Source organism: Pelmatolapia mariae, linkage group LG20 (genome assembly GCF_036321145.2).
Source record: "Pelmatolapia mariae isolate MD_Pm_ZW linkage group LG20, Pm_UMD_F_2, whole genome shotgun sequence".
NCBI lineage: Eukaryota > Metazoa > Chordata > Actinopteri > Cichliformes > Cichlidae > Pelmatolapia > Pelmatolapia mariae.
This window is the reverse complement of record NC_086244.1, coordinates 22674299-22691457: the sequence shown is the minus strand read 5'-3', so window position 1 is coordinate 22691457 and position 17159 is coordinate 22674299. Positions and strand designations below refer to the sequence as shown.

The 17159-nt window shown below is 41.2% G+C and overlaps 1 protein-coding gene across 2 annotated transcripts in view; it reads left to right on the top strand.

The window, feature by feature from the left end:
• nkain4 (sodium/potassium transporting ATPase interacting 4) overlaps nt 1-17056 on the top strand; it is a 50538-nt gene extending 33482 nt beyond the window's left edge. The window contains exons 5-7 of one of the 2 annotated variants that reach the window (XM_063463822.1): nt 5321-5381; nt 13947-14031; nt 14737-17056. In XM_063463822.1, coding sequence (XP_063319892.1) covers nt 5321-5381; nt 13947-14031; nt 14737-14746 — 156 coding nt within the window. In that variant the 3' untranslated portion in view covers nt 14747-17056. The remainder of the gene's footprint in view (nt 1-5320; nt 5382-13946; nt 14032-14736) is intronic. The other variant, XM_063463823.1, reaches the window with a different exon arrangement.
• The last annotated feature ends 103 nt before the right edge of the window (nt 17057-17159 follow it).

Sequence of the window (17159 nt, the reverse complement as noted above, 5' to 3'; positions counted from 1 at the left end):
ACTGACACCAGAGCATCATGAGCTGCACTTTGCATTCATTTTACAGTGGTTGACCAAAGTAGCTGCATGCCCAGTGGATTGATGTTTATGAGTGAAAGTCTATTTTCAAAGGTGGCTTTGTGTCTTTCTGGACAGACACATTCAATGTAAACTTGACCTTCATTAGCCTATGCAAATACAAGTAACCTTTCTCTAGCTCTGTGCCTGATCTTCTCACTCACACACACATTAATGTCAGAGCCTTTAACTTCTCTTCGGCCTCATTATCTGAGAGAAGAAATGCAAATGGCACTGAAATACTACTAATACCTACTTAGTTCACTCGGCAGCATGAAGACCCACTGGAGGACATCTTTACTTGTTTTCCTGAACTGAAGTTATAGTATCCAATTGTCCGCCTGCTTGCTTCTTTCTCTGTGTTATTAATTCTGGAGATCACTGTTCACTGCTCAGCAGCCCCGGAGACAAAGGAGAGAAAACAAAGAAGAGAGTGGTATTTAGTGTTAGAAGAGCCGAAAATCGGGAATCACCGAGGGCTGGAGAGAAAGAGAGTAGAGGAGGTTTGCAGATCGCAGAGTGACAGGAACATATAGACCTGTGTTTAGAAAAGTGACTACTATAAAGACACATAAAGTACACAGCGCAAAGGAGAAGGAAAAATGATTGGCAGCCAAATTAGTTGGCTTTAGTGTGGCACGTCTTCACAGAAAGACTGAGGTCAAGTCACAGAGGACATGTGGGGGCTTTATGTGCTTAATTAATATGACATTCATTTCTGCACATAGGTGCCGAAAACTGAGTGTGTTGGTGTCTGTGTGCAAGTTTGAGTGTGAGACACAGAGAGACAGGCATTTTATTAGCTTCATTTAAGGACGCTTAATATGCAATGATACATAAGTGGAGCTGTCACTTGTTATTGAGGACACCGACCTATATTGGCTGCTGCCTCCAGCAAAAAGCCGCCCAGTGTTCGCGTCTCTGATTTTTTTTAATCGCATTTCCTGTCGCACTAAATGCATGGAAGCAATATAAAAAAGGACTTGAAGACAGATCGGTTTAAGATTAGCTCTAACATGCAGTGTCCGACTTTCGTGCAGTCAGTTGTTATGAGCGAATGAGTAAGAGAGAGATGTAATTTGTTAGCTGTTAATTGTTAACAGGAGAACTGCTGGAATTTTTTGGCCTCTTGACACATGAAGTTTTCCCATTTGTGAGCTACGCGTCAGTACTTGCAAACTGCTTTTGTGAAAATGGTCTGCTGTCAGTGGGAGTTTCAAAGCTCTATCAGACACCAAAAGTCAGCTTTTTATACATAAAATCAAAGCTGCAGTCCTGACTTTTCTAGACATCACCTGACAGAGTTGGTTCAGGCTTATGACATTAAGTCTTCTACCTGCCAGCTCCTTTGTGCAAAGTCTGTGTGGTGTTGGGATTGAACCAGTGTGTGAATAGCGCAGCTAATAAAACTGTGCATTTACTGTTTGTGAATTGGAATCATGTGTGTTCCCGCCTGCAGGCAGCAGTCTCGCTTTAACCGCACCGAGTAGTTCAAGAAGCGCAAACGCATCTGAAGCAGACTATTTCCTGCTGTGTGCTAAATCTGAGAAAGCGCAACCGGGAAAAATATCCTGACCTGATTCTTACTAAATTGTCCAAATTGAGTGGAAACCATATAAAAGAGGAATGGAAGATAAAAATCAGCTGTAACATGCAGTGTTTGATCTGTCTTGCTGTCAGCATTTATTTCCCATGCCTGACCGTTCGATGGGCACACTTTGAGTGTTTGGCTTCAGTTGATAGTCAGTAAAATTGTTATATCAGACACCAAAACATCTCAGCATTTTATGATACTATGAATCACAATTTTGCATCTCTCGATTGTTAAGATACAGGAAATATTTTTCATCTGTCAAAAGGTACACACTAGAATTACCCTGTTCACATTACAGTGTAATCTGCCAGACATCTGTACCACCAGCAACCTGCTTCTACATGTATTAGGCAAAAGCAGTGTTGGGTAATTGCACTGCAGTGCACATAGCTTTGCTTTAAAATTACTGCCCATATTTTCTCTGCTATCGCTAAATTGACCATGAACTATTACATTGTTCTTCACTGCCATAATCATAACAGCAAAGGTATTCAATCAAAATGGCAAAATGTTTCTTTGTGAAAGAATGTCCAGACACCGACAAAATCAATGAAGCAGCACATGAAAGCTTTTCTGGCAGCTCAGTTATCCAACAAACCTTACGTAGACAGTTTATGTCGACGCACACTTTAATTCGACTCACTTGTGTATGCTACACAGGCATCTGCTTGCTGCTCTGGCCTTCTACGCTGATGCTTTGACTATCCTATGTTTGAGTCAACCCCAGACTGGAGAAATCAGGGCCCTTTTTATGAAGTTTAAATCAACATGCACTCATGCATATATTAACTCATGAGAGCACACACTTTTACAGGCAAAACACACATGGGCACACACACCGAGACACAATAAAATTGAAAAACGGGGTGTGCCCCCTGCTGTTAACACCATCTTGTGTTTGACACTGGCTTTATACATATGCTAATTCACCTCCATTTCACTGCCACTGTAATGGATGGGGTGAGACCAGCAATTAGATATTAGAAAGAAAAAATATAGTGACAGCGAAGCAGAAAGAAGAGTATCTTATCTAGCCCACACAGAGACAGAGACCTTCCCTTTTATACTAAATGTGACACCTGCTTTTCACTCATAAATAAAACATTTAATCTACATCTGGAACTTCAGTGAAGGTCCAACAGATTTTGTACGTGCGTAAAATGGAGCAAAAACGCAAACGACAGAGACGAACAGCGCATTATCTTTGTTTCATCTATAATTACATCATCCAAGCTAAGTTATATGTTGAATGAATCTTACATAAATAGATATCATCGCGCACAGTCATTACCCCCTCGGGTTTTGTGTTTGTGAACCCAGTGTGCGAGCAGGGCAGCGTGCCCGACGCTGTTTTAATTGGCATGGCAGAGTGCCAAGTGATGGATGGGTGGCTGGGTGCAGAGACTCGCTGTGTATATTTCTGAGTTGATGACAGCCATCTGCCAGTGCCACGGGCCATTCTCAGTGCTGTGTTTCCCCACACGTGTGTTCCTCCTATAGTCAGCTGTGTGCTGGCTCTGCTGCTTTCTGCTGCGTTTGTGGACACGGGCAACCACTCTATGCACACTCCATAACCTACGGCCAAAGTAAAGCAAATTACAGTTAGAGTGAACACACACACTTATTCATATACAGCCAGTATGGAGAAATGCTATCATATTGTATTTTTATTTTCCGGGAGGGGACTTTTCTCTCTGTCAGCCAAGGTTGAATCCTGGACAGGGTTGAGCATAGGGACATTTTTCTGGTGACAAAAGTTGCAGCTGTTGGGTTATTTAATGTATTTTATAAGTATCTAAAAGCTCAAAGAGTTGCAGTGTTAGTAGAAATAAAATGGAAAACAAAGAAATGGGGATATGTTATGACTAAACACCCTTTTTCCTTCAGTTATTGTTTAATGTGTACTCAGGGAAACCGTGACTTGGTGTTTTTCTCCTGCTGTATCCTACGTTTCTTGGTAGAAAGGGGAAATAAACTCCCCTGTGTTTGTCTCTTTCTCTTCACCAGAAGCAGCTGGTGAATAGAACTGTGCTAATAGAGTGCAACATTAAATCTCCCACTCTGGGGCCAAATCCAGCCACTGGGCTTAACAACGTTTCTGGCAGAAACCCTCGACTGCAGTATCTTTTACTGACTAAATGTTCCTTTGTGTATTCCAGCCAGACACTAACTTTGCCTTTCTATGCCGGGCAGGTATGGTGGCAAAGAGTTTTTAGAGGTTGTTATTGTTGCTGCCTGCTTCCCAAGAAAAACATTTAGTATCAGCAGTAAGAATGATCCAAAACAGTAAAGCTCCAGCCACACTGCTGAGAGGTGCTATGAAGCTCTGTAGAGCAGAGGGAAACTGTAGAGTCAGATGGCAGTTCTCTCAGGATTCCTCACCACAGGGCTATCACATTATCAAAACAGAATTTCTAAGTGCTTTGGCAGGTATTTACAGTGCTTGAGACACCTCTCATGTCTTTATACTTTACTTCCAAGAAGCAGGACTTGTTTGTCTTTATTAAAGTGCTCTTGAGGAATAGTTATATAAAGCAAGACGCTTTATGGCGGTCTTTCAAAGTTTTTCTTTGGACACCGGGTGCTTCTTTAGTCATTTTCAGTCTAGGCGTTGTACCTGATCATTTTCAGAGGAATGTTGTTTTGGGTTTTTCTTGTTAAGCCACTTAATACTGACCTGTGAATCATTCAAACATTTAAAAAAGGCATCTAACTCAAGTTATGAATCAGTGTTGTGTCTGCACATAAACAGACAGCTTAGCAAAGAACCAGTTTTAGGCACTTTGTTACAAGCATCCTGTTGCAAAAACACATAATTTGTTCTAATTTCTTTAGTTGAACCTACAATTAAACTAATGATAGCACAAACTGCCAGGCATAAAAGATTATTTTGCAAATATTTGTGATTCCCTTAGAGCTGTTACCATAAAACCTTTTCATATCTCGGCATTATGTTCAGTGTGTCACGGTTTGGGGCTACAGTTTTCTCAATTATGAACTCAGAAAAGTTCTTTCAGATTTTGAGCCACACTGGAACGCCATCTGGAAAGGGTCTGATTGGCAAGGGCTTCATTTTTCAGCACGCCACACTGGCACTGCAGTAGAGCCATACGTGGATACACAATGGAGCACTATCAGAGCGCAGACCTCAACATTATTAAAGCAGTGTGGGATCATCTTGACAAAGAACGAGACAAAAGGAAGCCAACATCCAGAAGAGGCTGGACAAGTGTTCCTGAAGACTACTTAAAGAAATTACAAGAAGGTTTGCCTAAAAGAGTTCAGGCTGTGTAGAAGAAGAAAGGTGTTCATACCTAATATTTACTTCCAAGCTCATTAGAATTGTACAAAATTGCAAAAAGAAGAAGAAGAAGAAGTAAAGCACAAATTTGTAAGGTGTCTTTTTAAAATGTTTTTGCTCAATAAATGTCTTTAATGATTACTCGATATTCTTGTTCACAGAAAGATTTAATTAATGAACAAATTATTCTGGCTTTCACCCTGCTCTTTGAGCAGTGTTGCATCATCCAGTTACTTAAGGATGCGGAGAACAAACACATTTTCCTCCTTTATTGTCTCTTTGTCTATCGAGGAAAGCACTCAGCAGCTTAACTTCAGCCTGGCAGGTCTGTGGTGTCTAACCTCCTATGTTTGCTTGTGTGTTCGCAGCTCCTTGGCTTCGTGTACGCCTGCTATGTTGTCAGCGCTATCACTGAGGAGGAGGACAGCTGTGAGTGACTTAACACACACACACAAACACACATACACACACTCATTCTTGCAAAGGAGCCTCACAACAATGAGTGAATCACACCCAGAACCACTCGCACAAGGGAGACGAAAACGCCTGAGTTGAGGGGAATAAAGCTGCATCTTTCTTCTCCCTCTTTTCCTGTCCCACCCTATACCTCTCCTATCTGTACCTCCTTCCTCCCCCACACCAGCTGGGCCCTCTTGTTTTTCTTTCCCTCCAGAACCAAAGGAGCCATGTGTTACTCTCCACACCTCCTTCAGCCCATTCTTTCCTTTCCTTTCGCTTTCACGTGTACGCTGGGCGCCTTGTCTCTCGCAGTCTGTCATCCTTGCTGTTGTTGGAAACCTGTTATTTCCCTCCTTTAATGTACTGTGGCCTTTTGTTTTCTCACTTTCTTCTTTCTGTGTGCCCCACGTTTTAACACTCCAGCCGTCTCATACCTGGTAGAGGTGAGATGGGGCTCTTGTTAACAAACACAAACCTTCTGTCTCCCCCCCTCAGGCCTGTTTCTTTTGGAGCAACTGAAACATCTAGATTTCTTCTCTGAAGCGGCTCCTCGCAATGTGCTATCTCAGGGCTCTTTTTCTTCTGGTGTCTGTGTTAGTTCCTTAAGTTAAAGTTACTTGAGGGTGAGAGGCTCATTCTTTTCCTGTCAAGCATAAACAAGCACAGAGCTGGTGAAGAGTGTGGGAAAAGACAGCAGGGAACCATGAAATGAGTCATAAGAGAAGATGGGGGGGAAGCAGAGACGGACACTTTTGATAAATGACGCAGCTGCTGTGACCTCATAGGCAGCAGGTCGGAGGTCCTGCAAGAGGTTAGCCAATCACAGGCCAGGAAAAATTAGATCTAAGGGTCAATGGTAGTCATAAATTTCTGATTTGTTCTGCAGTAGCTCTCATAGCTACACAAGCCTGTCCACAAGCTTGAGAATCTGTCTTCACAAATATATCATTCAGTGGTTAAATGGACCACTGGCATAGTTATGTACATGTTTTTTAGAATACTAATTTCTAGAGCCTGGTTGTGTTCATGTCTGTTTTGTAGCTTTTAATGTGATTTGAAAACAGAGTAATGAACAAAGCACTACATGCACTAATTGAATTAAAACTGCAGGCTCTTGTAATTTGGTGGAATTGAGGTGTGTGTGTGTGTGTGTGTGTGTGTGTGTGTGTGTGTGTGTGTGTGTGTGTGTGTGTGTGTGTGTTCCTACCAACCAGTGTTACAAAGGTCTAAGCAGTTCTTAGGTGGTCACATACCAAAGGCTGTGAGTGGTTTGCATCACCACCCAAGTGTCTTGCAGCCTTAGCTCTAGCCGGTACAACTTAATCAGCAGTCAACCATAAGTACTGCTTTGAAGGCAAAACCAGTTCTATCCAGTAGGTTTTTTTTGGGGTTTTTTTAAAGTAGGGTTTTTTCCCTCAGCAACTCCTTCTTTTTTGAATTCTGTTCATTCCCAGTGAGAATGTCCATTAAAACTGAAGTGGATAGTCATCCTCTCTCAAAAATAAGAGATAAAAAAAACCCCCAAACAAACAGCGAAAGGATGGCTAAAAAAAGAAAAAAAGAAAAAAGCTTGGGGTGAAAAAAGAATGTGGTGTGATTTTTATTGGTTTTAATTATCTGGCCCAGGCTGTGTTAAAGTGAAACGCTGCTACATCGCTTCCAAGTGCTAGCTCTTTGTTATTGTAATCAGCCCTTTGCCTGTACGCACCCACCAATATGCACATGTTTGTTCGAGCAGACACAGGTGCACACACACACACACACACACACACACACACCAGCTAAGGCACTTTCTGTGCTCATTTTCTCCTCCTATTTGATGTGTAGATTAAAGCCAGTTTCTCCACTGAGCTCCCTGGCTGTCTCAGCATTTCTCCTCCTACTCAGAAGTATATCTTCCGTATTCCTCTCTCTCATTTGCTTCATTTCAATTCCCAGTTTCTTCACAGGTTTAGGGAATGATAATATATCATAGCCCAGGTTTATTGTGTTTAAGAAATCCTCTCTTTCCCCCGCTCTTTTACCATATCTGGCTTTTGAACTTTAATGAGGTGTGCTTGTAAAAAGTTAAAGGTCTCTGGTCACTCATTGTATCAGCCTCATTAAGCGCCTTGCTGGTCAATAACTTCCACGGCTGATTGCGCCTTACTGAGAGAAGAAAGGTAGAGACAATCCTCTGGAGGGATGGAGAGAAAAGAAAGCGAGCGAGAGAGAGAGAGAGAGAGAGAGAGAGAAAGAGTGGGCATACATTAGGGGAGCAGAGGGAGGTGTTTATCGGGAGCAAGTTGGGAGGAGAAAAAGGACCCAATATGCAAACAACAAGAGACATGATGAGCTTTTCATGAATAAGGAGATAAGAGAGGAATTCCTTTCACGCAAAGCACTCTTTCACTCTCCAGGGACAGGACTGAGTTGGATTTGAGTGCTCAGACTTGCGTAAAGACTAGCAAAATGAACACACACACACACACGTGTATACAGGCACATACACACTCGCAAAAAGCCAAGAAGACACAATGGGCAGAATAACAAGCATCATATACCATCAGCTCAGGGTTTGACATGGCTTTCAGGCTTTATTACTGATAGAGTGTGTATGCGTGTGCGTGTGTGTGCATGAGTGAACTCCCTTTTGATGTGAGTCTCTCTCCCTCTGTCACTCACAAGTGCATCTATACGTGGTTGCGCACTCGTTCGTACCTGGATGTGTTCGTGTGCGCGTTTAGCTGACTGTGTGTGACTGACTGACTGAGTGTAGGTGATTGTCTATATTTGTGTGCATGAATTTGTTACACAGAGTTATCTGCGGTGAGCAGACACACCAGCAGAGTGAGTGGTGGGGAAAATCCTCTTTGTAAAGTAGGTCATGGAGTTAGCCGCCTAGCACTGGGATAAGCTTGCTTTAGCTTGTCTGCTAATTATGCTGCCGCCCTCTGTGCTGAGTCACATCTGCAGAAAATTCTCTAAAAACAGACAGAGGAGCTATAGGGCAGGATGCACAGGGGGCGGTATCATCAAGTTGTGTGAGAAGGTCAAAATAACAAAAGTTCTAGTATCTTCAAAAACATGGATGCACGTGTTCAGGGCCTCGTTTGTGAAAATGTTCGTTTTCTTTTTTATACTTTAACCTAACCTTAGTAGTGCAGTCAGTCATTTTTGAGGTCATTTTATACATTAAAGAGAATATTGTACATATAAAAAAAAATACATTAATTAGTGTGCAACAAACTGATGTGTTCTCGTGAACTTTGAATTAATCCATTAAAAATACACAGGAGCAGGCATTAGAAAACTTGTTCACAAAGAATACACTGTGAAAATATGAAGTCGACATCAAGTGATGATGAGCTGGTCCTGATGTTTCTAAACAAGCAAAGGAAGAAACTGAAATTCTTGGTTCATCCGATTCTAACGAGAAGGCAGCAGCAGGGAGAATTTCATGGTTTAATCCGGGAGTACATATTTCAGGATGTCAGTGGAGCAGGTTAAGCTCTTGTTGGCAGAGTTAGGACCACACCTGAGGACGCAGAAAAACGATTTCCCAGCGCAGACTGACTCGAGCAGCGTCTAGCTGTGTGTCTGAGGTAAAATAGTATTATTTTACTATTTGTATATTCAGTACCACTGCATTTTTGAGCTACGAGTGCACTTGTTCCCAAATGCAGTGATCGGATTGGTCCGTTATCTTTATTCGTATCCGAAAAGTCTGGAAAATCAAGCTGGGTTAAAGAAAAATGCCACAAATTGGTCCAGCAAAACTATGTGGTCGGCGTGAATGAATAGGTTAGTCTGAAAAATATTTTTAAGCTTCAAAATATTCACATGGATTTTACACGCCTGGTGAGTAAAGGCCTTCAGACTTCAGAAATGAAGGTTCATATCTATGTTTTATCATCTAAGAAAGGGTCCGTCTCTCCCAGACATATGAAACATATGAAAACAAAAAGAAACAATGGAGAGGCTGGAACCAGAGAATGCATTAAATATTGCAAATTTTACAGTAGACAAGTGTGCTCTCCAGGGTCTTTTGCAGAAACACAAAGAAATGGGGGTGATCTGCCAAAACAAACAAAAAGCCAACAAGCAAGTGTTTCGGGGTGATTAGCCAGCCCCATAATATATGCTAATCAAGGATCCAGGCAGCAAAGATGCATGAATTTCTGTCTATAAGCTGCCCAACAAGCCATTGAAGCAAAATAATAGTAAAAAAAAAATATTAGGATGTTGGTCAGCAAATTTCAAAATCAATACATACTTAATGGATCAGCAGTCACATTAAAGTAAAATTAGGGTGGCAACCTCTTTGCGACTAGTAAAAGTTAGTGGTTGACCAGTGATTGCAGTTGTTCTCAGACAGGTTTGCACGTTACTGGTGTCTAATCTATAAGTACAGACAAATTGCCAACACATTGAAATCAGTCTGAATTGTTCTTTTCATTTCCCGTTTATCATCACAGATCTGGTCCATGCCTTTGAAAATGGCAACAAAGTCGCAAGTTCATTGAATAAAGTTGGAATAATTTTGGTCATGCTATGATAACATAAGGTAGACGGTTAATGGAATTGTTTATAATATATTATCTTCAAAGACTTAATACTATAAGACTATAATTAAGACTATAATAATTGCTCATAACAAGTGCAAGCAATCAACAAAAAGTTCATTTGGGTGGATGATGGCTGTTGCGACGGAGTCTGAAATTCCTAAGAAACCAGTGAAGATGGTGCTGGATGTTGGAGTTTAGAAACATCATTAATGCAGACAAAGTTTCTACAGACTCCATCTCTCCCTTGAACATCTTACTCTCACTCATCTTTGCATGGATCATAAAATTTAAATGCACTTTCAATCAAACACACCCAACATTTTTATGTGCAGAATAACAATGCATAAAACAGCAAAGATGGCTGCGTGTGTGAGGAGAGAGATGCAGACATGCAGAGCCAGCTAGGAGTGTGTGTGTGAAAGGGACCACAACTGTCTTTTAATTGACCTCTTCCATCATTACAGATTCTCTCTACAGAAGTCTTGAATGAGCTGTCCAGTCTTTTATCACTCTCTCTGTCTTTGTCTCTGCCATTTCTCACCCTTGTTTTTCATGATTTTCCTTACACTATACTCTGTCTGTTTTAGTCTAATTTTTCAAGTGAAGCCCCGCCGTCCCCTCCCACCACACACACACACACACACACACACACACACACACACACATGTCTGGTTTGCTATCCTCGTGGGGACATCCCATTGACATAATGCTTTCCCTAGCCCCTTACCCTAACCCTAACCATTAAAAATGAATGCCTAACCCTAACCCTTACCCTAAACCTAACCATAACCTAATTGTAACCCTGACAGTAAAACCGCATTTTGAGTGTGAAAATTGCTTTCAACCCCGAGGGGACCTGGATTTTGGTCCCCACGGTGCAGAAAGTCCCCACCAGGATAGTAAAAGTCAGATTTTGGTCCCCACCAGGATAGTACGAACCCGTACACACACACACACACACACACACACACACACACACACACTGTCTGCTGACTGTATCTCTGCTGGTTCAGTACAGGCCCTCTGATTTCCACTTGAACTGAAACATAATCGTCTTACATTACATTACTCCCTGCTTGTTTGGGGGCACTACTTAGATGCCTTAACTACTGACCTACATACCTTTCATATCTTGCATGTGTCTGCAGAAGGGGAAAAAAACATAGCTTGCTCAATCTGCTTGGAAGAAAGTGATCTTGCTTCTGTCAGTGTTGGTGTCAAAAAACCGCCAGTATCTGTTTTAATAATCTCTCCAGTTAAAGGTTTTCTGTTTGCACTGGTGTTACTAGATTGTCAGTGTGTGTTTAAAGTTTACCATCCTGCAATATCAAAGGAAAAATAGATTCTTAAGAGATCTGTTCTGAATAAACAAGCCACATTTGATCTTGGAAAATTTCACTATTTCTTCTAAACAGCTTTTTCACTCTTATTTACTGTTGCATCGACAAAGATTGCTACAGTCTGAAACATTCCCAGAAAAGTGGAAGACATTACAGTGAGATAGACGATCACATCTGACATGTTTTCAGAGAGCTGTGTTTTTAATGTTGAAAAAACACAGTCATATGGATTTTTTTTCAGTAATTTCTCAACCATCAAGGATCAGTGAGCTGCACAGAAGACCGACCTCAGAGCAGCATCAGACTGATGCATGCTGTAATTAATAGGGAAATGATTCAACATGGAACAAGCAATTAACTGGCTGAAAAACAATATAGTCTGTAGGAGGAATAGAGGTCGGGGTTATAAATTAAGCATTTAATAGAGAGCAAAGTAATGTTTTGACACACTGAATGTCTTCATTAGAGTGAAAAGAGACAGCTTTAGAGGCAACCTATTATGCCCAAGCCAGGATTTTTTTCTTTCATTCTTGAAATCTTAATAAAGCAGATTTAAATGATTCACACAAAATAATCCTTATTTGGGTCCTGGCAGACGCAGCCCCTCAGTTCATCATCTACATGAAACAATCTCTTTCACATCCCTTCCCCCTCCCTTTAAGCCAGCTTTCTTATGATTGGCTGTCCCTTGTAAACAAAAGGTTTGAACAGCAGGTGGGTGGGGCTTCTGTACTGTAAAAGCCTTAGTTTTTAGTTCATAGGTCCTTTTCTAAGCAGCAATTTTAAGCATCGTAGCCCAGGTTGATTAAACAGAAGTGGCCCCATTCTCTTTAGTGTTTCACAGCTGTTTCCTGTCTTAAAAAAACAGAGCCATAATTAATGTTACTGATTAATTAGTAATACCTGTGTTTACTTAGCAATTATATGCGAAAAGACTACTGTGAAAAGAGCTTATGTGGATTGCTTGCACATGCCCGAGCTTATTATTTTTAACTCTGGCTCTGCTAAATAGGAGAGACTAGCATCCTAACAGTGTATATACATGACAGAAAATAAGGATATAATACAAAATAGTACATCATACACACCGGGCCCAGTTTAAGTTTAGGTTGGTCAGTGAATATGTCACAAGATTCTTTACAGAAATCTGACTTTCAAATACTTTCCAAGTGGAGAAGTTGACCTATTTGTAGTATTACATGAAAGGCACACGGATCGCCAAAGTCATTGGGAGTTTTGCTCTGGAGTCCTCGAATATCTGTGTCAAATTTTGTGGCAATCCATCCAGTAGTCAACCTGATATTTCACTCTGAGCCAGAGTATTAGATTCACAGACTGGTGGAGGGATCCACCGAGCGATATTGCTTTGCTATCCCACGAGCTGTAGCGTGTCTAAAAATGGCAACCATGATTATCATCCAGCTGTATTCCTCAGCACGGTTTATCATGGCAGGAGATGGATCCCCACCTGCTTATAATGAGAAAATCACTCGTACAGAAAAGAGCAGGGGAGAGGGCTTTGTGTGTGTGTTAGTGTGTGCATCTTTGTATCTTTTGGTGGGTGGGTGGCATGTGTGTGTGTTTGTGGTGTGCAGATGAAACAGTGAATGCCTGGAAACCGGGACAGGGTCAGAGGAAAGGGGTGACACAGCACAACCCTTCTGGCTGGTGTGTGCATCCTGTCTACCTATCAGCATTTAGCAGACCACCCCTGCCTCCTCTTATCTGGATGGAACTGATTGGGCCTTCCACTAGTCTCTATGGCTGGCTTGTATGTGTGTTTTTCCACCCCAGGTGCTGGGTTCCAAAAAAGAAACAGATGTGCTCATTTTGTTATTCACTCAGCTAGGGTCCTCTATATATTTGGTGTCTTTTCCCACTGAATAGGGTGCAGCTTTTACTTTTCTTCCACTCGCTGTGTTTAGAGGAGACTCGCAGCTCCTGGACACGCTGGCCTTTTTCACACGGACTCCCTAATCTCCTTGGCTCCCTGTCAGTCAGACCGACAAGCGTGACGCGGCCCGTCCTCTCCTCCTTTTTCCTCCCCTCTCTGTCTGTCTCCCTCTCTGCCATTTATGTCCCCTCAAAAGCCCCAAGCCTTTTCCATCCATCTCAAAAATCCCTCTCTCCGCATCTGTGAAAAACACACTGCACTTTGGTACCAGCATGTCCTTCTGTTTCTCGCATGACATAACACTCGCTCGCTCATCTGCACCTCGCCTAGAGTCTGAACTCTTAACTGAGAAAATAAACAGAAAGGTTTGAGCATCAATTTGGTGGCTGAAGGTCACCTCTGTGTCTGAGCGATAAAAAGGCTTAGGCTATTTTGACAGCTGGCAAGCTTTCACCTGTTCCCAAGCTTTCCCTTAGGCTTGAGGCAGATGCACAGATGAAAAACAGTTTTTTCTCTCCTTCTTTTTCTCCTTCTACTTTTGTAGATTTTGTCAAACTAAAAGAGACTCAAAGTTTGCACTGTTGTTCACGAGCTGCCTACCTTACAACATCTGTGCACTCCATTTGTTCCCATTGTGTCTTTTTGTTTCCATTTCATTCTTCATTCAGTTTCTTTTTTTTAATTGTGCATGTATTTTTAGTTGTCTGTCTTTTGATTTACTCCAGGATTTATGTGTTCAATACTTTGTTTTCAGTTGATTTTATTGGAGGATTTGACCCATTCCCACTCTACCATGTCAATGAGAAATCATCTCATCTCCTCTTAAAGCCCATGTACCCGTAAGTACGAGTGCGCTCTCATCCCATTACATGTGTATTTGTCTCTGTGTGTTGGAAGCATATTTATGTGACCTTTCACATTGCTGTTGGTGCAAGTTGTGATCGTGAAACTTTTACATGCTTTGGAAAGTGCAAGAAAATAATCTCCACTTCCATGTCCATGCCAGAGTTTAGTGTCAGCATCTCTAGGTTGCAACACAGCGTTTGCTGACAGAGATTACACAGAGTTGCTTACTCAGTATCTGGAGATATGACTCATGTCTGGGGAGTAAACTAGTGTCTGAAACATGCTACATCCTGTCAGTGTGCTTTGGGGAATATGGAGACCTTTCATAGCACTGTGTGCGTGTGCGTAAGTGTGTGTGTCCACAGGCAGCTACTGGTAGAAAAACACATAAAAATATGTCTACAATTGGATTAATCACTTAAGTCGTGCAGAGGAATTAATAAAAATAAGCCTGGGAAGTAATGTAATAATTCTCTGCCAACATGAAATGAATATTTTATTAGCTTCTTGACAGTTTAATCAACTCTGTCTCTAATAGGAGGAAGTTTTCATCTCCCCTCTCAACCTACTGAGAGTTACCTGTGTATCCTGGAGAAAGTGTGTGTGTGTGTTTGTGTGAATAGAAATGTCTTTTTCCTTTGGTTGTTCAACAAGTCTTAAAGCTTTGCCCTTTCTGTCTATCTTTTTGTCCCTTCCAGGTCTACGTAAATAGGAGAACATCCAGCGGGGAGGTGATGCAGCAAATTCCTACAGAGACAAAATGGTTGCTTTGACACAAACGTCCCAGTGCGCTTCGGTGCGCGAGACGTTCCTCCCTCTTTTGATTTCAGTCCTTTAAACATGTAATTTGCTGGTGTACTGCCCAGAAAAGCCAACATTTCTCTGTAAGGGTCCATCGTGATGGGTTTAGGGAGCTGGGGAATTGCAGTAAAACAAAGCATGTATTTAGGGGTATTTGTGTATTTAGGCAAGTATCAATCATTTTGTTCGTGTTGATTTCTCTGCTGTGGTCCCACTGCTGCAACCTGCCCACAATGGGCAAATACCCCCCTCCCAGACTGTGACTGTATAGAACATGTACAGCTATTAAATACATTGTGGATGTAATCAGGGGCTGCCCGTCATTGCCAGTCTGTGGTGCTGTGTCTTAGAGGACTCACTGATTTAGCATATTATTGCTGGTTTGGCTCAAATCTTAGCCGGAGGGCTGAATTACAGTGGAGCCTGTGGAATGAGCTATTGTGTGCTGTCTGTTTACTTTAGGCCAGGATGTGTGTGCATAAATACAGAAGCAGAGCAGGAAGAGACAGGGGAATGTAGAGGTAGAGGTAGAGGGTGGGGAGGGAACAAAAGCACCAAACCTACAGGGGCATCTGTCAAAAATAGAAAATGTAAATAATGGAAGTGGGAGGGTTAAAATTAGCTTTTTATTTAGAGTTTGAAAATGTGAGCTATCAAGAATGCAAAATAGCGTGAGCCTGCAAGAGGCATTCAAACACAAAGGATGGCATGCGAGTCTTAGTTTTATTTCGGGAGTCTTATTATTGTGACTATTTTCACCAACAACAAAGTCGGTGTTTCTGAAGTGTCAGGTGTTTGTGCTAGATGATACGCTGAAAGCTTTGTTTTCACGTCAGTCCCCCTCTAACTACTGACAGATCTGCCAAGGGTGATCATTACACACACTCAAACAAAGGTTACATAGCATATTTTTAACTTGAAGAAAACAATAGAAATTGTTTCATTGTTCATATTTAAGCACAACAGTGCTGAGATGTCTGGATATGGTCTTCAGTGTAGAAGTAGCGTGGCCTATACATGAATAGATCAGAGCGTTTTCTCCTGTCACTTCAGCAGTTTAAATTAAATTGTCAGTGTTAATAGTCGCAGCTGTGATTGTTTGAGAGCATGTTGGAGTGTTTTTTTTGTTTTGTAATTTTATGCATATTAAGTAATAAGTAAAAAGCAAAACTGGTGTTTTTAAATTGCTTTATATGAACTGGCAACTTAAATTTCTTGTATTCTGACCCAGAAACACGACAACTATTCCTAGGCAAATGAAAAAGTTCATATCTCCCATACTGATTGGTAGCACTTCTTTTGTTCCTGTTAGTGTCATCAAGAAGTCAGATTTGCTCACGTCTTACTGGTTGCGTGAATCACTACTGCCCTCTGGTGTTCATAGTATTCATGTGCAAATTTCAAGGCTACTGAGTTTCTGCTGCATGCTTAACCTTCCATAAAACTCCCTTTGTTTTTAGCACTTTCCCTGGCCAGGATTTGTTTCTTATTTTTGTGTTTTCATAGTTGTATTTGCCTTCAGTTGTATGCTACATCATATAGACTGAGATTTGGTCCATTTGAAAGTAATTGCATTGTGTTAATTGATTGGAATAGTTAGCCACTTGGCTTGTTTTCTGTGGAAGTTTTTTCATTTCTGTTTTCAGCACCTTCAGCTATCAAGTGCGTGTCAGAGTCCTCTGTGATCTTAAATGTGCTTTACTGCCAGACAAACAGTTTTTCAACTGTTATGATTCTTCAAATGATCTGAATACTGTTTCCATTCGATTGATCACCTCGCTGTCTGAGAGATGCAATAATTTTTGTGTCATTGTTTCTTTATAATTTAAAGTTTACACACTCCTGGGAAGCCAGCTAGCGTGTGAGTAAAAACACAAAGCACCTCATATTGTAACATAATCAGTATTAATAGGAAAATGCTTCTAAAATCCTAATGTAAAACAGGTCTTCCTCTCAGTGCAATACAGCCTTTTCCTAAACCTGGTGACTGGTATTAGTTGAAACATGTTATATTTGTTAAATTTTCACTGAAAAGAGTCTATCTCTGTGTAGATACTTTTTGTTTTTATAGAAAGTGGAAATGGTTCTTTTTCTCTTCAATTTTGCGTCCTGTGTTCCTCCAACCCGATGTGACCCGAATTTGTATTCCTATTTATCCAGAACTGTGCTTTGTGCTCATGTAAATATGTGTTTGTTAATAAAAGAATGTGCTCTTTTGATGGTCCCATGTGTCATTTAGTAGGTAATTCTGTTTTTGTAAAAAAAAAAATCCAGAAGCTATAAATATGATGGCAGCTTGAACTGTTTATTGTAGAAAATG